Raw genomic sequence first — 22,880 nt, forward strand, 5'->3', positions numbered from 1 at the left:
TGTGTACGCACCCCGAGGGCCTGTGTTCTCCTCTAGAAACAGGTCCTAGGCTACACTTACTTCTTTTGCACATGTGCCCACTACTCAGAAATCACCATTATTTTTACATTTTCTGAAAAAAAAAAATCATTAACCCATGATGGTTTTTTTTTTTTTTTTTTTTTTTTTTTTTGCTACAGCTGTTGAACTGTGGTGAGACTGGACATGTTCAGCTCAGAGAGATGCAGATTGAGAAGAAAGAATGACTCATAGACCGTAACAAATTAAGTAAAAGAAGCACCATTTCTCTTTGAAGATCCAAATAGTTACTTCTATTTAAAATTTATGAGATCAGGGCAATAAGATAATGCAGCAGAAACTTTAATAAGAATACAAAATTCACGCCAGAGGCACGCTCTGGAGAGTGTGAATAACCATCACAAGTAGCTACTCTGCTTGAAGAATAAAATAAGGCTCTTTCAGAGTACAAATATACAGGAGGGAATGATTTAAAATAGGTCCATGACTTACAATCACATTACACTGTATTAAGCACTCCAAATAGACATATTAATAAAATACCAGCGAAGAGGCATCTGGACATGGACAACACATTGGACAGGCTACAAAGGTCACGTATAACAGTCATTTTAAGTACTTCATTTCAACACAATAGAAATGAATAGATAAAGTGATAGCTCTCCAAATACTCAGTTATATGTACGACAAAATCAAAGGAACTTTACATTTAAACAAGATTACTTCGCCGAGGAAGCCCCCACAGCAGACAGGCCGACTGCACCATAAAACAGTGCTGGCCTCCCCTCCTATGGCCTCCACACAATCTCTTCATTACCCAGGTGGGAAAAACTCCCCTCAGCCCCATTCTTCAAAAGGAGTTAAGAGAAACAAAAGACTCCAAAGTTGGTTTCACCAACCACACCCCAAGTGTGGTTTCATGAGGACCAAGAATCCCAGCACTACTGTGCTCCTCTCCAAAGAACAGACACATCACACGCTCTCTGTAGGGTTTCTCCATGGTTTCTGTACAAGGTTGGACAAGATTACTGCGTCTGAGAAGGCACGTATCTGTGATTTAAGGCTTAACTGGTAGTCATACATGGAAGTCAAGGAACATGGTCTGGAAATTCTCTTCTATCAAAACGGAATTTACCCCAAACTAGCTTTCTAATCTACAAATCACTACTCTAGAAACCACTACGAGTTTCCATTCCTATGTCCACATGTAGAAAACAAAATAAAAAAAATCCACCTCCCTTAAGTAGGTTTCATAATAAATCAAAATTGCTGACACAAGTGTCAAATTCCTAAGTTAAAACACGTCATAGAAATTATGACAGTGTGATTCCCAGGTCTTTAAAAACACCTAACCAAGTTACAGTGGTGCAGATCAATTTTTAAAAGGTGTCTACCACAATCTATGAGCCAATCAATCATTCATTAGAGCGATCCCTTCTGTGGACGCTGCAGGACGCCATATAACTTACTCTGCAAAATAGCTTTCTTTCTTTAATACACAAACATGAACTTCTCAAAGATGTTGGATATATTCATATATAAAATATCTGACTTTGATACAAATCATGTAAACCTCCTTTGAAAAATTATAGCTGGTCCTCGTTTCTAGGACCAAAAGCCTTGAATTTTTATCTTATCAGTGCAAATCTATATTAAATATTTCAAATTATAGAAATAGCCACCAACCTTCACAATACAAAAAGGATTTCTCAAAAAGGAAAATTATTGTGTTTAGAATTATAGAAATTATGTAATCACGTTTACATAAAAATCACCTACCTTCTGTTCGGATTTAACAGCTCAATTGTTAGGGTATGAAAAGGGGAAAATAAAAGCTATCCGTGCAAGAGTCACTGCAATGGTGTTCCCTCACCGCTCCCCAACACCACTCCATTCTGCCTAGGCTATCAGCTGTTTAACAACACCCTGCTCGCTCCTTTCCGGGTGAGTTTACTGCTCTTCAAGCCAGGACGGGGCGTCCACTCCAGGGGTTTTCAACTTGACGTGGAACTGCTTAAGGGTCAGTTCGAGCTGCTTCTGATTCCCCGCAAAGTAGGCAGCAACAGCACTGTGGAAAAGGACCAGCTGATTGCGCAATACCTTCACCTGTGGACAGGGCGGGGCGACAGGCAAGCGTTAGAGCAAGGCAGCAGACCACACAGTGAGACTTACCACACATACACACACACACACACATACACACACAGACACACAGACACACAGACACATACATACACATACGTACATACACACACATACACACAGACACACATACACACACAGACACACACACATAGACACACAGGCACATACATACAGACACACATGTACATACAGACACATACACACATACACAGACACACATACAGACACACATACACACAGACACATACATAGATACATACGTACATACACACACATACAGACACACACACATACACACACACCTATCCCTTTTATGAAGATGAAAGGTAAACACGAAAAGAGCTTAATTACAGAACATATAAAGAATTCAGTGAGATGTTAACACCCCCACATTCAATAGGCAAAAGATTGAATAGATATTTTACCAAGGAATACAAGGCTACATGAGCTCATGAAAAATGCCCCATATCCTGCTACCAGGAATATCTACATTAGTCCCACACCGTCACCCCACTGGTAAAGATGAAAGTGACTAAACTTCTCCAGTCTGCGTCTGTGAAGCGGAGACGTTCATCAGTCTCTCAACAGTTAAACATACGATCAACCTGTAATCCAGCTAATCCACGCCTAGGTATTTACGTGAGGGAATGAAAACCTAGGTGCACACAGAAGACTCACACCGACACTCAGGGCCAGGCTGGGCTAGAATTAGAGTCGGGTTGATTCACTTGTGATAGCTCCAAAGTCAAAAAAACTCAATCAACCAATAGGAATGAGATGAATTGGGGTATTCCCATAAAAAGGAGTAATGTTCAACAGAAAGAAATGAGTGACTGATACATGCAACATGCACGAGTTGCAGGAACCCTGTGTTCTATGAAGAAACCGGAAGGGAAACATGCAGGCTCTTCCTAGGGCTGCCTCACCCGCGACCACCAAGGGCTCAGAGTAGCTCTCCACCTTGCTGCACTACCGAAAGCACTACTTGGCCTATGCTTTTGCATTTCTATTGTGAACTGAATTATATAGCGATATCAGGCTGATGGAATTTGAATTGAATTATATAGCGATAACGGGCTGATGTAATTTGACTGTGAAAGTCCAGTTTCTTTAACTGGTCACTTTAATGTTATTTGGGCCACAAGTGTTTCTTGACTTGAAATTTAACCCCTAATAATTTCCAGTGAAAGAGAATACAGGAAGAACATGGAATCAATCCATGTGCTGAACCTGCAGAGCGCGGCACCAGGGCACCAGGGAAAGGGAGCACACCTGCAGATTTCCATGGAAGCCACTGTGTCCTAACGACAGCTTCTTTCCCTAGCCTTGGAGGAGGCGACACCGGAACACAGGCAGACACTGGAGAAGAGATGGCAGCTCACAGGCTCTGACTGGGCATCTGTTGTGCCTAAAACACCTCCCGTCCCTCAGTGAAACTGAACCCACACAGCCACAGAAAGGTGCACTTTAGGACCGAACTTTACTTGTGTTTTCACAACAAAGCAATGTGATACCCAGAGCCACAAAAGCAGCCTCCACAATCGAGGAGGTGGATGTGTAACACCATCTAAAGCAAGCACTCTGGGCTGTCCCTGTGGAAGACAGCAGACAACAGTGCAAGGCTTTGAAGCTGCGATGGGAAAGCAGCACAAAATGCCTCCCAAATGTAAATAAAGCGCAAACTTCCACTCAGGTCCGCACCACAGACTGCTCTTCCTCTGGCAGTTTTAACTGCCTCGTGTGCTGAACCAGGTCAGCTCTTCCTGCCAACACGGAGCATTGTAATTACACACGTGTTCAGTTCTGGTAGTAATGCCTTAAAAAACATAAATTTAAATAAGAACATTAACTCATTTATCCACTCAAAAATTAGTAAATCAAAGTCAAATCTCAACACATTTACTGATTTAGAACCAGGATGGCTTGCATTTTGCTTCGTTAGCTATCCGCACTATGGTATGACGGACTAGCACTGCAGGGATTGGTACCTCATGGAGGACTTTGGTTATTAAATAAAGAGACTCTGGGCTGTGATGATCGCTCAGCAGGAAGAATACTTGCTGGGCAAGCACGAAGGTAAGTGTTCAAAACCTTAGCACCTATATTAAAAAAGGAAAAGAAAGAGAGAAAAGAAGAGAAAGCAGGGCACGGTTGAATACACACCTATAACCCAATCCTGCAGGGGAGAGACCTTGTCTTAAAGGAATAAGGTGGAGGGCACACAGAAGCATCCCTGAGATCTTCCTCAGACCTCTGCATGCATGTAAGCATGCTCAGCACTCCCCGTACACATAAAGAAAAACCATTATCAAGTAAAAACAGTAATCAAGTAGAATTAGAAAAGCAGTCGCTAAACAATTTTAAAATAACTTTAAAAATTTTTATTGCAGGCTGAACATCCCAATTTGAAAAAAGAAATCTCAAATACCGCAAAAATCCATGTTTTTTTTTTCAAGACAGGGTTTCCTGTGGTTTTGGAGCCTGTCCTGGAACTAGCTCTTGTAGACTAGGCTGATCTCGAACTCAGAGATCCACCTGCCTCTGCCTCCCAAGTGCTGGGATTAAAGGCGTGCACCACCACTGCCCGGGGCACAATCCATGTTTTAAGTGCTGACTATGACACCAGTGGAAAGTCCCACGCGGGACCTCATGCGTGATCCAAATGCAGGGCCACTTAAAAGCAGTACATGGAAATGTATAAAGGCATATATGAAACTGGAGTAAATTCTATGTTTACAACCGGGTTCTTTCACCACAGTGACTCCTATCTCTCTCTCTCTCTCTCTCTCTCTCTCTCTCTCTCTCTCTCTCTCTCTCTCTCTCTGTGTGTGTGTGTGTGTGTAGGTGTGTGTGTAAATATTCTGAAATATAAGAGAATCTGATACCCAGAGCACTCTGGTCCAAGCAGCTACCAGGAGACGGTATGCACATGGGATGCTGTGTAGGAGGAGAGGCTGCTTGTTCTGCTTGTTGGTTCCTGCTGCCCAAAACCGAAATAACCACACAGAAACTGTATTAATTAAATAACTGCTTGACCTATTAGCTCTAGCTTCTTAATGACTAACTCTTACAAATTAATTTAACCCATTTCTATTAATCTGTGTATTGCCATGTGGCTGTGGCTTACCGGCTAAAGTTTTGGCATCTGTCTCCTGCGGGGCTATGGCTTCTCTCTGACTCTGCCCTTCTTTCTCCCAGCATTCAGCCTAGCTTTCCATGCCTAACTAAGTTCTGCCCTGCTATAGGTCCAAAGCAGTTTTCTTTATTAATCAATGGTAATCACAGCATACTGAGGGAAATCCCACATCAATGCTGGCCTTGTAATGATTGCATTATAATCATACAACAAATTATAACACCACACAGAAGTATTATTTTACAAAACCTGTTTCTTGTGGGGGGATGAACAGAGGATTGAACCCAGGGTCTTACAGGTTTTGAGGCAAATGCTCTACCACTGGGCCACGTCACCAGCCCCTTGAAGAATCTTCAAAGAAAAGAAAATGAAAGAAAAAAACAAAAACATCTTAGCTTATAAAGTCAAGAAATGCCTAAGGCTAGACCTCCTGAAGACAGACTGGAGAGTGAGGAACTTGGAAATGCCGCACCCCTGGACGGCTGCATGCTCTTTCACCTAGTGCAGCCTGCCAGCACTCACAAGACAATAAGCATTTCAGAAAACCTATAGGCAAGATTTTGAAACTAACACTGGTGGCAGAACATGCTCTAGAGAAGCACTGAAACTGGAGCAAGGATCTAGCATAAAGGATAAGTTTCTAAAATTATAAGAATAATACAATATCATACCTGCATGCGTATGTACCTGTGCATGTATGTACATTTGTATGTGTGTTTGTGTGTGTGTGTGCGCACTGCTAGGGATGGAGCCCACAGCCTGTGCGTCCCTAAACTACTACTACCTCAACATTAAGCTTTCGTAAGTTTTTCTGTATCTATAAAGCAGAGCAAAAATTTCCTGAACTACTATGTTTAGAAACTTAGTGGTTAAAATGATAAGACAACAAAAGCAGAGACTTAGAACAAGAACAAAGAGGATAACTACTACAGACAAAAGTGAGCTGATAAATCTGACAAACTTTTAAAACCTAACATCAGAAAGAAAGCAGTTTAAAATGAAATACACTAAATCACTGTGTGCTCAATTACAAAGACCTTTCATGAAGATCCGCCAGGGAACAAACCAGCTCCGATCTACAAGGAGCAGTCACAGCACCAGCTGCCCAGTGACCCACACACACCACACAATGCTTCAATTGTCCAAGACAAGACAACCACCAACAGCGACTCCCGAGGCAGAGCAGAGCGAAGCGGCTTTCTTAGGGAGCATGCTCAGAGATGATGCCAAGTGGACACCTTCTTCCACCTGTGAAGCAGGGGACGAGCACATGAGGTTACTGAAGTCCTGCAGGTGAGCACTGCCCCAGAGACAGCAAGGCTGTGAGAACACAGGCCTCATGCCCACGAGGCAGCTGCTCAGCCTATGATTTATGCCTCCAGCCCTACACACCCCTTCTCATTCAGAGAATTAGTCTAACAATAGGTATCACCCAGTTAAAATAAGTTATTAATCTTAATAAATACAGTCATATATGAGGCACTTCACAGTAATTACTCTTCTAATGGGTCTAGGGAAAAGGACTACTTTAAATACACCCAGATCCTGGAGCAATAGATGAGCTGAACATACAGAAAGGGTGCAGCAGGTCATCCTGCAAGAGGATGACCAACTACTAGGACACCAAGAATTAACTTCTTTCTCCACACCTCTATTTCAAAACTTGGTGTGGGAGGTCCTTCTGTATATGTACTGCTTTTATTGGTGAATGAATAAAGAAGCTGTTTTGGGCCTGCACAGGGTAGAACAGAGCTAGGCAGGGAAAACTAAACTGAATGCTGGGAGAAAGAACGTGGAGTCAAGAGGAGCCACATAGCCCCATTGGAGACAGACGCTGGATGGAACCTTGCTGGTAAGCCACAGCCATGTGGCAATACACAGATTAATAGAAATGGGTTAAATTAAGATGTAAGAGCTAACTGATAAGAAGCTAGAGCTAATGGGCCAAGCAGTGATTTAATTAATAGTTTCTGTGTGGTTATTTTGGGGCTGAGCAGCCGGGAACGAACAAGCGGGCTCTTACAACAGATTGGCACCCCACGTTGGTCACCATTTGTTAAAATAAGTTATTAATCTTAATAAATACAGTCACATATGAGGCACTTCACAGTAATTACTCTTCTAATGGGTCTAGGGAAAAGGACTACTTTGACAGAGCTTTCTGTCCCACCAGGTCCCACAGCCTTTCAGTCCCAAAGAAACACACAGAGGGCTACACGAATTACAAACTGGTTGGCCTATTAGCTCAGGCTTCTTATTAACTAATTCTTACATTAGACCATAATTCTTGTCTGTGTTAGCCACACGGCTTGGTACCTTTTTATCAGTGAGGCATTCTCATCTTACTTCCTCTGTGTCTGGGTGACGACTACAGACTGAACCTTTCCTCTTCCCAGAATTCTCCTGGTCTGGTCACCCTGCTGATACTTCCTGCCTGGCTACTGGCCAATCAGCATTTTATTAAACTAGAACAACTGACAAACCTTTACAGGGTACAAGACCATTGTCCCACAGCAAAAACTGATACTTTGTGTCTTCCTTGTCTGTGACTGATCTTTCCAGGGAGACATCAGAAGAGGATGTCCAACTACTAGTTGGCCCTCCACTAGGTCCCTGAAATAGCACATCATTACTTCATATGCCCTTCAGGCTAAAGCAACAGCGGGCAGAGGAGAAAAATTATCAAGACACGGGACACTGGGAAAGGAGTGAGAGCAAGGAGACAATATGATCAAGTGTGGCAGAAAAGATCTCAATTTTCTCACTCATCAGGATGAGAGTCAGCATTCAGATGAGCAGAATGCCAGAGTGAAAGACCCTAAGACGTGGTGGGCGGCCATGAGGCAGCACCACGGCAGCGCCAGGGGAAGAGAGCAGCTGAAGTAAGTGATGAAAGTCTGGGATGGCGGCAGGGCAGTGCTGCAAGGAAGGGACTTGAGTCTACAAGGGCACATTCTGAAGACTGTTTGACTCCAGTGCGCGTGCACACGCACACGCGCGCGCGCGCGCACACACACACACTCTTCTGAGTGCTGGGTGAGCATCTGCAGCCTCAGGTTCTCTGGCTGTGGCAGAGCATCTCAAGAGCTCATCCTTCTGAAGCCAGCCTCGACTACACAGCCAGAACACATCTCAACAGACAAACCCTGAGTGCAGAGCTTTCCTCTCCTCAGGAGAGAATGTCTGCAGCCTTCTATGCTGACTCGCACTGAGTGCCCTCCCTCAGCCTCCCCAACTCCCTTTCTGATTAGGTGTGATCACACACAGATTCTGTCCCCCCAACCGGCTGCTCTCTGCTTAGGTGTGATCACAGATTCTGTCCCCCCCCACTGCTCTCTGCTTAGGTGTGATCACACAGATTCTGTCCCCCACACACTGCTCTCTGTTTAGGTATGATCACAGATTCTGTCCCCCACCCCACTACTCTCTGTTTAGGTGTGATCACACATAGATTCTGTCCCCCCCCAACTGCTCTCTGTTTTTAGGTGTGATCACACATAGATTCTGTCCCCCCCCCACTGCTCTCTGTTTAGGTGTGATCACACAGATTCTGTCCCCCCCGACACACACACTGCTCTCTGTTTAGGTGTGATCACACACAGATTCTGTCTCCCCCCACTGACTGCTCTCTGTTTAGGTGTGATCACAGATTCTGTCTCTCACTATTCTTTTAAGAGCTGTACCTTGAGCAGCTCTGTAACATTGTGCTTAAATAAAAAAGCAGGCTCTGAAGCCTCTAAGAGAGGTCTGAATTCTAGTTTGGCTCCAGACTTCAGGCCAGTCGCTAAACCTCTCTTGCCCTAACACAGACCAAGAATGGAACGCGCGAGGACCTTTCTGAGTGCAGTGCTTGTGACCTCAGTATTACAAAGACACAGGGTTGTTCCTGGATTCTGCTTCCGTGCTCCTGCAAGGTGTAGTGGCTAGGAAGGGTTTACGTCAGGTGTGAAGCTGCATCACAGCTGGCTGCGGTTACTTGTTTATGTGCCATGTTTATGGAACGTGTTTCTGCCCTTGTGGCTTATCCACCAACTGTGGCCTGCCTTTGCGACTCCTCTTAACCCTCAGAGTATAAACTGTCAGATGCTCTAAATGGTCTGAGATTGAACGAGACTCCAGTTCACCCCACTTACCGGTTCACTCTCCCAGGCTCCACTGCCTCTAGAGTGGGGAACACTCTGAAACATTGAAATTGCAGATGACATAGACAGAAATATAACATACAAAATCCTTTGCTAGCAAGTGTCCTTTGTTACAGACTACTCCCAGACCAGCGTCTACTGACTGACAACTTCATCCAAGGAGGGTTTCTTGGAGGGCAAATGAAAAGCAGCAGCCATGGGGGGAGGAAACGGGCAAGCTCTACAGAAAGTGAAGCTGCGTAGTTTGGGAGAGTTCGCAGCAACCTGCCAGAGGAGTCGGCAACACAGGCTTGAGAGCACGGACATACGCAGAGTTCCAGAGAGAGACTGCAGCAGAAAGTCCCACAAACGAGCCAGGAAACAGAGTAGAGATCCCTCTCCTCCTTACGCCATTCTTGACCTCATGCTCAGAGTGAGTTCTGTCCCTTCAGGAGAAACTAAGAGCTGGGGGTACAGGCAGGTGCTAAGGGAAGTTAACTTCACTGAGCTAGTGACAAAATGGGGTCAGTGCAAACAGAAAGTCACCCAGGGTGCGGCAAGCCTTGGACACTAGGCCAATGTAGAGCCAAATGAAACAGTCACCATTATATTCACAAAACAGTTTTCCTGAATAGAACATCGTGGAAAACTAACTTTTAGGTAAATTTATGAATCTGAAGTCTTAAACATATTACAAAATTCTGATTTCATTTACTTAAATATTTTAGTGAAATTTATACTTTTAAAAATACAATTAATTTTTATTTTTTTAAAATAATTTGTGTTTTATGTACATTTGTGTTTTGCCTGCATATATGCCTGTGTGAGGGTGTTGCATCCCCTGGAACAGGAGTCACAGACAGCTGTGAGCTGCCATGTGGGTGCTGGGAATTGAACCCTAGTCCTCTAAAAGACAAGCCAGTGATTTTAATCCCAGAGCTATCTCTCCAGTTCCAAAATTTAAATTCTTAAAAAAAAAAACTGCAAGCAGTAATATTCTTAGCTTATTAAGGAAGAAAGGCTGGGGGCAAAATTCATTGGCAGAGTACTTTCATAGCATGTTTAAGGCACTGGGTCACAGTTCAGTTTCACAAAAAGAGAAAAAAATCAGGATTTTGTGCGCATGCACGCATACACGTGCTCTGTCTGCATGTCTGCCTGCATGACAGAAGAGGGCACCAGATCCCATTACAGATGGCTGTGAGCCACCGTGAGGTTGCTGGGAAGTGAACTCAGGTCCTCTGGAAACACAGCAGTGCCCTTTAACCACTGAACCTTCTCTCCACCCCAGGATTTTAAGTTTAATTGGACAGAAAACCAGGAAGTTTTTTAAGTTAAGAATTATTTAAAAATCACCCTCATTACCAAATGACTTTTCGGACACACATGACGAGCACATGAATCACCACAGGAGCGCATTGCCAACATGAGATGTCAACACGCCTAGTCACAGTAAGACCCCGGAAAGCTTACACGGAGGAAAGCTGATGAGCGTCCACTCTGAACTCTTCATCAGAGAAACCAACCCGAGAGACGGTGGTGTCACACCAGCCCCACCACCCCACCACGGCACCGAGACACCGTGGCTCACTGTGGATCCACGCAGCTCCCACACTGACCACTTAACTACAACACAAATCACAAAACCTGGAAAGTCCACTTGGGAGATGTTCAAGGCTGGCAGCAGCTGTGCAATGTGGAGCCGAGGAGCTCATGACACAGCCACTCATAGAGCAGGCACGGTGCAGCACCACGGTAAGAAGCTTACACTTTTGTAAGTGAATCCTTTTTGAAATGGAAGGCCGAAACTGTTTCTCTTTCTCACACATATCTGTTGGGACGGACTAATGAGTCCTGGCCTTCAGCTGCTCTTCCCTCCTAGAACTTTCTAATTAAAGTTACTAGAAGCTGTGCCTAGTTAGAGGATCAGAGGATGGGATTTTCACCTGTTGGCCATTCACTGCAGTGTATTTAAGCCTGCATGGTGCTAATAAAGATGGGCTTTTTGGTATCAGTGTTTAAAGGTCTGTGTGTTGGTCTGTCTCTGCGTCTGTGTTCTCAACCTCCAGCCCCTTGCCCGAAGCTTGCGAACTGAGGTCTAGTGCATAGAGCGCAGATGGGGGGCCGCAGTGCGTGGCGAATACGCAACAAAAACGAGAAGTTCCAAACCCCACCCCACATAAAAGTCGGCCAGTTCTAACCAAGAAGGATAAGGAGACAGACGTGTCTGTGCTGACTAGCACGTCAGGGGTCAGGGTGGAGACAGGAGGGTCAGACACTCAAGGTCACTCACCTGAGTTCAAGGCTAGCCAGTGAGACAGTCTCAAAAAACCAAACCCCAAATTCCCAACTCCCAAACCAATCAGACAAAAATATATCCTTGGGAAACATCACTTTATTGAAAACCTGAGCACAACTGGCAGACAGAACTGGTGTGCCTGGTGTGCCTGCCTGAGACACAGCCTGCGGTTATCCCTACTCATTTGCCACCAAGGGCTCTAAATGTTGGGGAAGTGAGAGCTGGATAATTCTTTTTTTTTTTTTTTTTTTTTTTTTTGGTTTTTCGAGACAGGGTTTCTCTGTGGTTTTTGGAGCCTGTCCTGGAACTAGCTCTGTAGACCAGGCTGGTCTCGAACTCACAGAGATCCACCTGCCTCTGCCTCCCGAGTGCTGGGATTAAAGGCGTGCGCCACCATCGCCCGGCAAGCTGGATAATTCTAACTTCAGAATCAACACACAATTCAACAGCTCATTTTGTTAATGGTGTATAGTCCATCTTTGTCTCGTTTCTGAAGGGAAAAGGAGGCAATGTCACAACCACAAACACCGATCCCATCCCCAACCGCTTGGGTTTAGAAGAAAAAACAGCAATGTGGAAGGCATTTAACCACTAATGGGACAATGTGGAAGGTATTTAACCACGGACAGGAAACACCGCCACATGTGCAGAGCTTTCTTCACGTGGTTCCTACATTTTTAAGAATGACTGAGGTCACGCGTGTGCTTGCGTCAGCTCGCTATTCTTAGCAAAGAACTGATCATCAGGTTTGACAGCAAAGCAGGGAATTACGGGCTCAGGCTACTGGGAAATAGAACTCTATTTTGGGACTTATTTAAAAGATCTTCTAACTGTGCATATTTTTCCTTTCTCCTTAAAAGTACATTGGTTTTAAACATCGACTGTGTGCGCACACAGATGCACTGGCTCACACGGCCAAGGACAACCTGCAGCAAATTCCCCTCTAGGACGAAACTGAGGTCCTTAGGTTTGGTGGCAAGCATCCTCACCTACTGAAGACTGGTTTTTGCTTCTGTGGCTTTTTAGGTGGAATCTCCTCATCTCACAATACTGTCCATGTTGGTCTAGAACTCAGGATCCTCCTATTCTGGCCTCTTGAGCGACTGAGATTACAGCTCTTTCTGGCTTAGGTAGAACATTTATATGCATCAAAAATTTTAATATGGCTGGGCATTGTGCCATAGACCTTTAATCCCAGCACTTGGGAGACAAAAACAGGTGGATCTCTGAATTTGAGGCCAGCCTGGTCTACAGGGTGAATTCCAGGACAGTCAGGGCTATACAGAGGAAGCCTGTCTCAATGCCTGCCCCTTCCCAATTTAATATTTATCACTTTCACTCCTGTTTACAGCTATATTCCCCTAAGTAATTGATTTTATTAACATTTCCATTTTCCTTTATGCAAATAAATAAAACATGATTATGTATTCTTTCTTTGTTTCTTACTAAGTCTTGGTACCAGCCTGGTACAGTGTTATACACCTATAATCCAGAAGCATGATCATGACCATGAGACCAGTTTGAGCTGCACAGGGAGACTCTGAAGGTACCAAATACAAAGCTACTTATACTGAACTCAAGAATGTTCTGGGGTCTTTCCATCAATAGACTCCTTCTTTGTTTCTTAGAGTTGTAAAATACTCTAATATTTGAACAAAATGGTTTATTCAGCTAGACCTTTACTGGTGATCAATCTCCCTCCCTTTCTCTCTTCTGTTCGTTTGTTTTGTTTTGTTTTGTTTCAAGACAGGGCTTCTCTGAGTAACACTCCTGGCTGTCTTGGAACTCATTCTGTAGACCAGGCTGGCCTCGAACTCACAGAGATCTGCCTGCTCTGCCTCCCGAGTACGGGGATTAAAGGTGTGCGCCAACAGGTCCAGCCTGATGATGTTTATCATTTCACGTCACAAATAACGCTGCCACAGGCCACGCCCCTTCCTCCTTCCATCAGCAGTCCTGGTTTCAAGTCGTGAGGGTTCCATCACCTCTTGTAAACATTGATGTCTATGTCTATAAATTACTGCTGCTGTCAGCTTTTGTGAGGGGCTGCAGCTATTACAGAGACTCCAAGAAGAAGATAACCAAACAGCTCAGGAAATCTTGTGGAAGAAGGGCCACAGGAATGTGAGACCCCAAAAGGGGCGGGATGAGTGTTGCTCAGCTCCACCCTCCAGAATGAAAACGTCCTTCCTGGAGGGAGCACAGACTCTTGGGAGGCTCTGGGACACCAGCCCTTACTGCAGAGGTATCTGTGTCCCCACATCCATTGCTCCAGCCTTCGCCATGGCTACAAACAGAAGTACCTAGTGCCCATCAGCAGACGACTAGATAAAGAAAACGTGGTACCTATAGTCAATGGAATTCTACTCAGCTGTGAAAAAAATGAGATGTTTAATGAGAAACCAGAAATCATTAGGTTATGTAAAAAAGGCAGACTAAGACAGACAAACACTGCAGTCTGTCCTACAGGGAAACTAGATTTAAATGTGTATGTACACATACACACAGATATCAACACATAAACGTATATATGTACATGCACACGTAGTTTAAATGTGTATGTACACACACACACAGATATCAACACATAAATGTATATATGTACATGCACACGTAGTTACACACACACTTATAGACTAAGTCATCTTCTGACACGAGACTATATGGCCTCAGGGGAGCAAATATATTCAATTCTCGTTTACTGGGTGACATCAGCATCTGTAAGGCCACTTGAATAGCAAATACTTGATGTTTTTCAGTGAAAAGCAAAGAATAACAGCAATACAAAATCACGAAGTACATGATGAAATGAGCTACAGAGAAGGGGTTTCTCAGAAGCCAAGTGAAGGTGTATCATCGCTGAGCACCACGACAGCTCCTTCTGGGCTCGCCACCACACACTAGCTGTCTATGTACTCAGGAATCTAACTCATTCATTTATTAGAAAAAAGCAAGATTCTTCATCTCCTTTCTTAGTCTCACTTGACTACATGAGTGACTATACCAGGTACTCACAGTCCAGTTGTAGAAAACCTGTACAGCGAATCAGTGACATGGATACCTTAAAGCACACGCCAAAGTTCTCCCTCCCTCCCTCCCTTCCACTCTCTCCATCCCTCCCTTCCCCTTGCTCTTTTGTTTTTGACAAGAACACTCTAGGAATGTACTTGTAGAATGCTGGCCCACAATGTACAGCCCTGGGTTCACTCTCCAGCACCAAACAAAACCAGCTAGTGCCACTGCCTAATATCTGACACTCAGAGGTAAAGGCAGGAGAATCAAAAGGTCAAGGTCATTGTCAAGAACAAAGTCTGAGGATTCCTTTGTTGCTAGTACATACTAGGTCATGGTAAACACATTCCTTAAACTCTGGCATAACCATCATTTTAAATCCAGAGGTCTGCGCTGAAAGCAGAGACTGTGGTTTAGCAGCAAGACACTGGGTTTGGATCCCACTACTGTAGGAAAAAATAAATAAAGAACCCCACAAAGTGGCATTGCCCTTGAGGGTATGTGTGGTAAGCAAGGGATGTTTAGTTCTCTAGCTTTTCCAAATCCTAAATTTCACAAGTGCTGCGCTTCCCGCTACTGCCAAGTGTGTGCCCAGTCCCAGGCACACAGCACAGCAGCAGAGCACACTGCGTGTCGCCTCCGTTAGGTCTTCTCAGTCTCCATGCGCTTTCTTTTGCCCAACCATTTTACTTGGCCTTGAATTTTTCTCCGAAAAATTAAATTCATAATCCATACATGAAGTAAGGTGGTAATGCATTGGAAGAGAAATGATATTTTAGTATTAGAAAAGAAATTCTTCCCAGCACTCACTTGGGAGATATAGGCAGATGGGAGATGGGTCTGAGTTTGAGGCCAGCCCTCCAGAGCTAGTTCCAGGACAGCCAGGAGTACACAGAGAAACTCAGTTTCAACACACACACACACACACACACACAACACAAACACACACAAACACACACAACACACACCACACACACACACCACACACACACACCACACACAACACACACACAACACACACACACCACACACACACACACACACCACACACACACATACCACACATACACAAGAAAAGAAAAATTCCAGGACTAGGGAGAGAGTTCAGTGGCAGAGGACCTGCCTGACACATAGGAAGGAACAAAGAAAGCATGCCCAAAAATGTTCCTGTTTTCTGCAAACCACTGAGTACAAACAACTACTGTCACTCCAATCTCTGACTCAGAACTGATTTTTTAAGAAGAAAAGTCCACATTTCGAAACTAACTCACTATGTTACTTCAAGATAGACCCAATGTCCAGTCTATCTTCCTCTGATCCTCCGCCATCTTTTAAGTTATTATATTAAGCTCTTACGGGCCTGAGCTGACGAGGGCCGTGCTATCACACTGGGCAGTCTGTCTGAAGATCTACTTAGGCCTCTTTTCCTGCCACTGCGTTGTTTCCAGGTGAGTATTTTTACCCGCAGTTTCTTCAAAGATGGAATGACATTTCTAGACTTGGTAGATCCCTAAGAAATATATTATCTGCGGGTTTTATGGCCACTGTGAGTTTCTAAGGAAATATTACAGGCAACAAGAAGAGAGTAATTTAGCATAGCCCTTTGGTATCATGAGGGAGAATATAAATATTAGTTTTCTGGGAGAAGTAAAGAGAAATAATTGTGACAACTTAAATCCTCATGTCCCCAGAGGACCATGTGTTAAAAGATTGGCTGCCAGCCCACGGAACTATTGGGAGGCAGTAGAATCTTTAAGTGGGGCCTAAAGCCAGGTATGGGGCACAAGCCTGCTTAGCTGATAACTCAGGCTCAGAGCTGATCGTGAATACAAGGCCAGCACTTTTCTATATACCAAAACTCTGTCTCAAAAATAAAGCCAACAGCTGGGTGTGGTGGCCTATGCACGAGGCAGGCTGATCTCATGAGTTCCAAGCCAGCCTGGTCGATATAGCAAGTTCCAGGACATCCAGGGCTACACAGTGAGCCCTTGTCTCAAAACAACAACAAAGCAGAACAAACCAAACCTACCACAACTAAAGGAAGGAGAGAGAACCAAAGCAGTGGTGGGGCCTATTAAGGAAGGAGGGTCACGCTGGCTGCCACAGCGTGAACAGTGCTGGGATCCACTACCTTCTTACCAAAACCTCGGCAACTGTGAGCCACAGCCGCCTCCTCACTTTAGAGAGCAGCTATCTCTGGTACACACTACAGTAACACACTGATGTCACACCAACTTTAAGAGGGCACCCGGAAGCAAGTACGGCTGCAGACAGCACAAGGAAAGGAACTGCTGCACGCGAAACTCACACTCAGGGCTCACACACCTACTGCACTGTGCTTGTTACCGGCTCTCTCATGTTCAGCTATGGTCTCCACACAGGAACTGATCCTGCACACACAGGAAACTCAAGGGCTGAGGACAGCTAGGTAGTAGATCATGCACCCATCACATTGAGAGCTTGGATTCGATCCCGAGCACCCAAGGAAAACAAGCACACAACAAAACCAGCACCAGCCTCTGTCTCCTAACGCTAGGCTTCGAGGCACGGGCCACTAAGCCTGGTAAATGCGCCTTTATTAATGACTTATTAACAACTTCAAGTACTTGCTACCAACATCGATCTCAAGGTCAGAGTTTAACACAAGCATTTTCTGACTCCCAGTTGTTATTTACGTTAGCACAAGACAGTAGAGTTGATGATTTTCATAATAGAAAGGTTAAGTCTATGTTTCGTGTACCTATAAACTCAAACTGATTTAAACAAAATTCCTTCAAGCAACTGTCATGAAAAGTTATTAGAAACAAATACTTTCTATTGATATTTTAAGTGATTTTTAAAAAATCCACAGAAAGCAAAGAATTTACCTTATTTTCTTCAAGAAATTTCAATTTGACAGAAACATCACTACGCATTTTATCGTATTTTTCCTTGTGTATTTGGAACAGATGCTGTGACTGCTCAATTTTTGGTAGAGTGCTTGCATCACGTGGTCCAAGATTCAGTTCTTCCAAATCAGTGCGATACGCATCATATTCAATCCTGAAAAGAAGAAAAGCTATGATGCAGGCCAGAAAACACTGAGACAGTCTGGAGATGGGCTAGAAAACAGCGCTCGGCCTCATATGAACAGTAATATGTAAATACGGAAGACACACACACAGTCTATACTTGATGTATTTGAAATCATTACCTCTCTAAAAATAAAGAGCTATTAATGTCCAAAAGGGGCGGTGGACCTCAGTACTGAGTGCTTCTTTAGAGCGTGTGAGACCCTGGCTTCGCTCTCCAGCGCTGTAAAGTGCATGCATGGCACATGTGTGAGCACACAATGCGTGGACTCACAAGGAGCACATGGGTAGGTGAGGAGCTGCTTATAATCTCATCGACAAAATTTTCAACATTTAGCAACCACTTAAATTTAAAAAAGTTACCCCAACAGATGTCAAACCAAGTTCAAAAGTAGTTATCTATCCTTATTGCAAACTGGTTAATACCGATGAGACCGAGTGGGTGAGACCAGCCAAGTTCAGATGGCCCCAGCAGAATAGGAAGCGGAGTTACACTGAGGGTTACTGAGGCACGTCGTACGCACACTTTAAGATGTTCTAACAGCTCTATGTAAATAATAATATTCATTTATTTTACCCTGCATGCAGGAAACACTATTGCTGCAACCAGGAATGCATGCAGACAATTGCTAATGAGCTACTTTACATCTGGGGCTGGACACGTCAGCACCTCACACTCTAATCCACACAGGCCACATTTCAGGGTTTAGCGGGCACACGTGAAAGCGCAACGCTAGACAGATGTCTGTCACAGTGGCGTGTAGACAGAGCACTGTGGCCTGGTTCCGTGAGGAGCTTTACCCCACCAGCCTCACACCATGACCTCAGCAGCTGCCAGCACCCCAGGGAAGAGCAGTACTGTATGGGGACAGGGACTTGTCCAGCTGCCTGCAGTACTCAGTACTCAATGGAAAAGAAGCAAGTGACTTCTAATTTAGTTAAAAAGAAAAGAAAAAAAAAAAAAACCAGAATCAACAGAGTGATTCACATCTTCCAGTCCAAGAATGAATATTTATTTATTTTTGGGTTTTGAGACAGAGTCTCACTGTATAGCTCTGGCTGTCTGGGAACTTACTATGTAGTCCAGGTTGGCCTTGAACTCTTGGGGAAAATAAATTAATGTACTATATATATATATATATATATATATATATATATACAAGTATGATACATTAGATAATTGTATGTACAGGAAGAAAGTGTACAAGGGGTAGTTTAAACAGAATATCAGCTTTGGGTATTGATAGGGGAAGATTAAATCTTCCCAGGCTCTGCCTCTTAAATGTTAGGATTAAAGGCATGTGCTACCATACCCAGCCCAAGCCCAGTTTGTTTGTTTGTTTGTTTTTGCTTTGTTTTTAATTTTTCTCTAGAAAGGATTTCTCTGGATAGCACTGGTTATCCTGAAACTCAATTCCATAAACCAGGCTGTCCTGGAAGTCAGATATCTGTCTGTCTCTGCCTCCCAGGTGCTGGGATTAAAGGCACATGCATTATGCCCAGGGTTTAAACCCAGTTTATTTTTAACTTGTACTAAATTTAACAACCGAGATCTTTCTGGGCCAGTGAGGATCATTTGTTCATTCACTAATACACTGACCCATGCAACAGTTCTCAAGTCAGCCCTGCTGGGTTTCAGGTAGGCTGATGAGTTTATCCAAGAAGCTGGTACCCAACTAAAACAGAAACGGCACAATGCAAATCATTATTACAGACAAGGGGATTGATTAGAAATCCGAGAAAACACTTCTGAGAACAAAAACAGCATAATTAGAATTTGAAGGATGTAAAAGCTTACTAGGTTGGTGAAATTGGTAGAACGTCCCAAGAAGAGAACAGTGAGGGCACAGGGAGATATTTGTGAATTAATTGCGTGTATTAGAATCAAAAATTAGTACACAATAATGGAAAAAGTTCAGTCAAGACAGCAGGTAGCTCCGTGGTCCCTGATAAACAGTTCAGATATAAGCCAGCACAAACAAGTAGTAAAAAGCTCAGAACTGTGATCTGACCAATCCCATTGCTCAGGGTAGAAAGCTGAGTCTAAGGGTAAGAAGGGAGCATGGACTGCAGCAGATGAGAAAACGGGCCAGCCCAGACTGTGGGCAGTAAGCGATGAGTCCCAGAACTAGAATAAAGACGGTGGACGTGAAGACAGACAGACATCAAAACGGGCCAGCCCAGACTGTGGGCAGTAAGCGATGAGTCCCAGAACTAGAATAAAGACATGATACTTGTTATCATGTCTTCATTGGAACTAGCTCTTGTAGACCAGGCTGGCCTCAAACTCACAGAGATCCACCTGCCTCTGCCTCCCAAGTGCTGGGATTAAATTAAAGGCATGTGTCACCATTGCCTGGTGTATTGCATTTTTTTGTGTTTCCATTTTTTTTTTTTTTTTGGTTTTTCGAGACAGGGTTTCTCCGTAGCTTTTGGTTCCTGTCCTGGAACTAGCTCTTGTAGTCCAGGCTGGCCTCGAACTCACAGAGATCCACCTGCCTCTGCCTCCCGAGTGCTGGGATTAAAGGCGTGCGCCACCACCGCCCGGCTTTGTGTTCCCATTTTTATCCATGACTGGGAACAACAATTAACACAAAATTTCATACACGTATGTATTATATGACGTTGGGAAATAATTAAAACTTTTAGAAAGCTCAGTATTAGAAAAGAGGAGCTGAAGCAAGCACACAGACAAAACAGCAGAGCCAAACTTAGACTAGTGGGGTGTGACATCACCCGTCAAACCTTGGCTGCACTTTCTAAAAACTGAGATTCACTGAAATATAAGCAAAGTTACAATGTTGACCTTGCACTCTTTAACTTTGACACTCATTTGTAGGTGGAATCAAAGCAAAACTCCCCAGCAGCGTTTCTGGAAGGGCGGGCACCCAGCCTTCCAGGACTGTGGAGAACAGGTCCACACTGAAAAGCCTTCCTGGTGCAGGTGGAGAAAAGCCATCACCCTTTATCTTCCCATATGGGACACTACGTTTCTTTTGTCTGCAACCAAAACCTTTAACTAAGCACAAATCATCTGCACATGGACCACATGGAGAAAGTCGATACCCACCTGGCGTTCTCATACTGCTTTACAGTCAGGAGTGTATCTTCAATGGTTTTATTCACCAGCGTGTTCACACTAGCAATGAAAAAATTAATGGCCCCAAGAAGAGTCTCTCCGTTTTTAGCCAGCAGCTTCTGGGTATCTGCATTATAGCCAAATTCTTCCTAAAACAGAGACGACATCTTAACCACCCACTAAGAAGTCCGTGCTGTGACTTTGAAATCGCACACATATCACCAATGTGAAAATGTCTGACTCAGGATCTATTAACAGAAGCTTTACTTATTCCGCTAATCTTTACATTTATAAGAATCTAAATTATAGCTAGCTACATAATTACTAAAAGTTTGGTAAACAGAAATTATCATTAGCCCAGACACACAGCTAAATCTAAATAATTTTAAAAGCTAAATTATTTTGCACTATAAAGGATATTTTTGTGTCTACATTTTGTTTCTATTACACTATAAGCACAGCTGTTCAGGAAAACACAGCAGCTTATTAATCAGAGAAGTTAGAACTGCCAGGACCAAATTAGGTAATAGCTAGTCAAAACTTTCAGACATAAAATAGATTGCATTCTTTTGTGTGTTTTGATTGAATTTCCTCAAAGTATAAGTACAGACAAGACACATTTCTTTGTAAACTTGGGAGCCAGGTGCCTGTCTTTCAGCGCGGGTCCTATCTGGGCACAGCTGAGGGAGATCCACTCAACACCATCTTCAGCTCGCTCTAGTGAACCACACTTCAGCTCAGCCAGCACTCCAAACAGCTCTCTTCACGTGCGGCAATCTGAGCTTCCCAGTTCGAGTGGATTATTCAAGAGCACATCTGACCAAATAAAGTAATCCTGTTTTACTTGAATTCTCCATTCTGTTATAAAACACTTTAATTTGGGCTATAAAAAAAGGAATATAAAGTTAACTAGGAGATGAAAATTTAATATAGGTCTACAGTTTTATAATTACATTTCCAGTTGATAAATTATTTAATAATTCACTAAGTATTAGGAGAGTAAAATTACATTATGCTAAAAAACATCTTCCATTTAAAACAGGTTCATATACTTTATTCCAGACTCGGTCTTCTACACTGTGGGCTGATGGCAAATGCAGGCACATGTAAAAAGAATACTGCACATGTGCTCTCAAAACTCAAGTGTCTGAACAATAGAAGACTTTCAAGTTCAAGACAATTGGAGATATTATAGGGCAAGACCCTCGCTGTCTCAAAAACAAAAGTTTTGTCAATCAGTGGGATGGCAATAAATCACGCTACCGTCACAGGAGCACCTCTGTAATGAAAGGCGGGGTAGTGGGATGCTTATGATATTTTCTACAAACTAAATCATGTATGAAGTACAAATAAATGTTACTGCATATAAAAGGATACAACACTTTAACCTCTAGAAAGTGTTAAAATATAATTGACTGTATTTATTTTCTCTGGCATCCATTAAAAGGTAAAAGCCAAAATGGAAGAAAAAAAGTCAGCAAAGAAGAGGAAGAATACTATAAAATAAAAATTATCTTGACAACCAGGCATGATGGTGCACACCTTCAATCCCAGCTCTTGGGAGGAGAGGAAGTCGGCTCTCTATGAATTTGAGTCCAGTCTACATCTAGGACAGCCAGGGCTCCAAAGAGAAACCTTGTCTCAGAAAAACAAATAAAACCCCAAACTACATTAATATAAACATAATGGCTAATAAAAACAAAGGAGCCCTTCTTACGGTTTAACAGAGCATGGGACAACACCAACAGGCATGGAGAGGGTGTGGGATGAGGACACAGTTGTGGTGGAGAACGTGGAGCGAGAGCTACAGGCAACTGAGTAATACCAAGAGAAGGAGGAACAGCCTTCCCCAGGGGAAAGCACCCAGTAAGGTATCCAAACCAAACGGTCCGCCCCCAAATTATACATACAATAACATTAGACAGGCAGAGCAGGTTGTAGTTATGGATTTAGGAACACGAACTCACAAACACAAATACACACACACACACACACACAC

At 43.6% G+C, this 22,880-nt stretch overlaps 1 protein-coding gene across 4 annotated transcripts in view; it reads right to left on the minus strand.

The window, feature by feature from the left end:
- Positions 1 to 347: 347 nt before the first annotated feature.
- The window catches only part of Arfip1 (ADP ribosylation factor interacting protein 1), a 60,624-nt gene continuing 38,091 nt past the window's right edge, over positions 348 to 22,880 (minus strand). For all 4 annotated transcript variants that reach the window (XM_026786220.1, XM_005344161.2, XM_013349027.2 and 1 more), the window contains 3 exons: positions 20,873 to 21,030; positions 17,599 to 17,773; positions 348 to 2,124 (listed from right to left, as the gene is read on the minus strand). In XM_026786220.1, the coding sequence (XP_026642021.1) occupies positions 1,969 to 2,124; positions 17,599 to 17,773; positions 20,873 to 21,030 (489 nt within the window). In that variant the 3' untranslated portion in view covers positions 348 to 1,968. The remainder of the gene's footprint in view (positions 2,125 to 17,598; positions 17,774 to 20,872; positions 21,031 to 22,880) is intronic.

Source organism: Microtus ochrogaster, chromosome 1 (assembly GCF_000317375.1).
Source record: "Microtus ochrogaster isolate Prairie Vole_2 chromosome 1, MicOch1.0, whole genome shotgun sequence".
Classification (NCBI taxonomy): Eukaryota; Metazoa; Chordata; class Mammalia; order Rodentia; family Cricetidae; genus Microtus; species Microtus ochrogaster.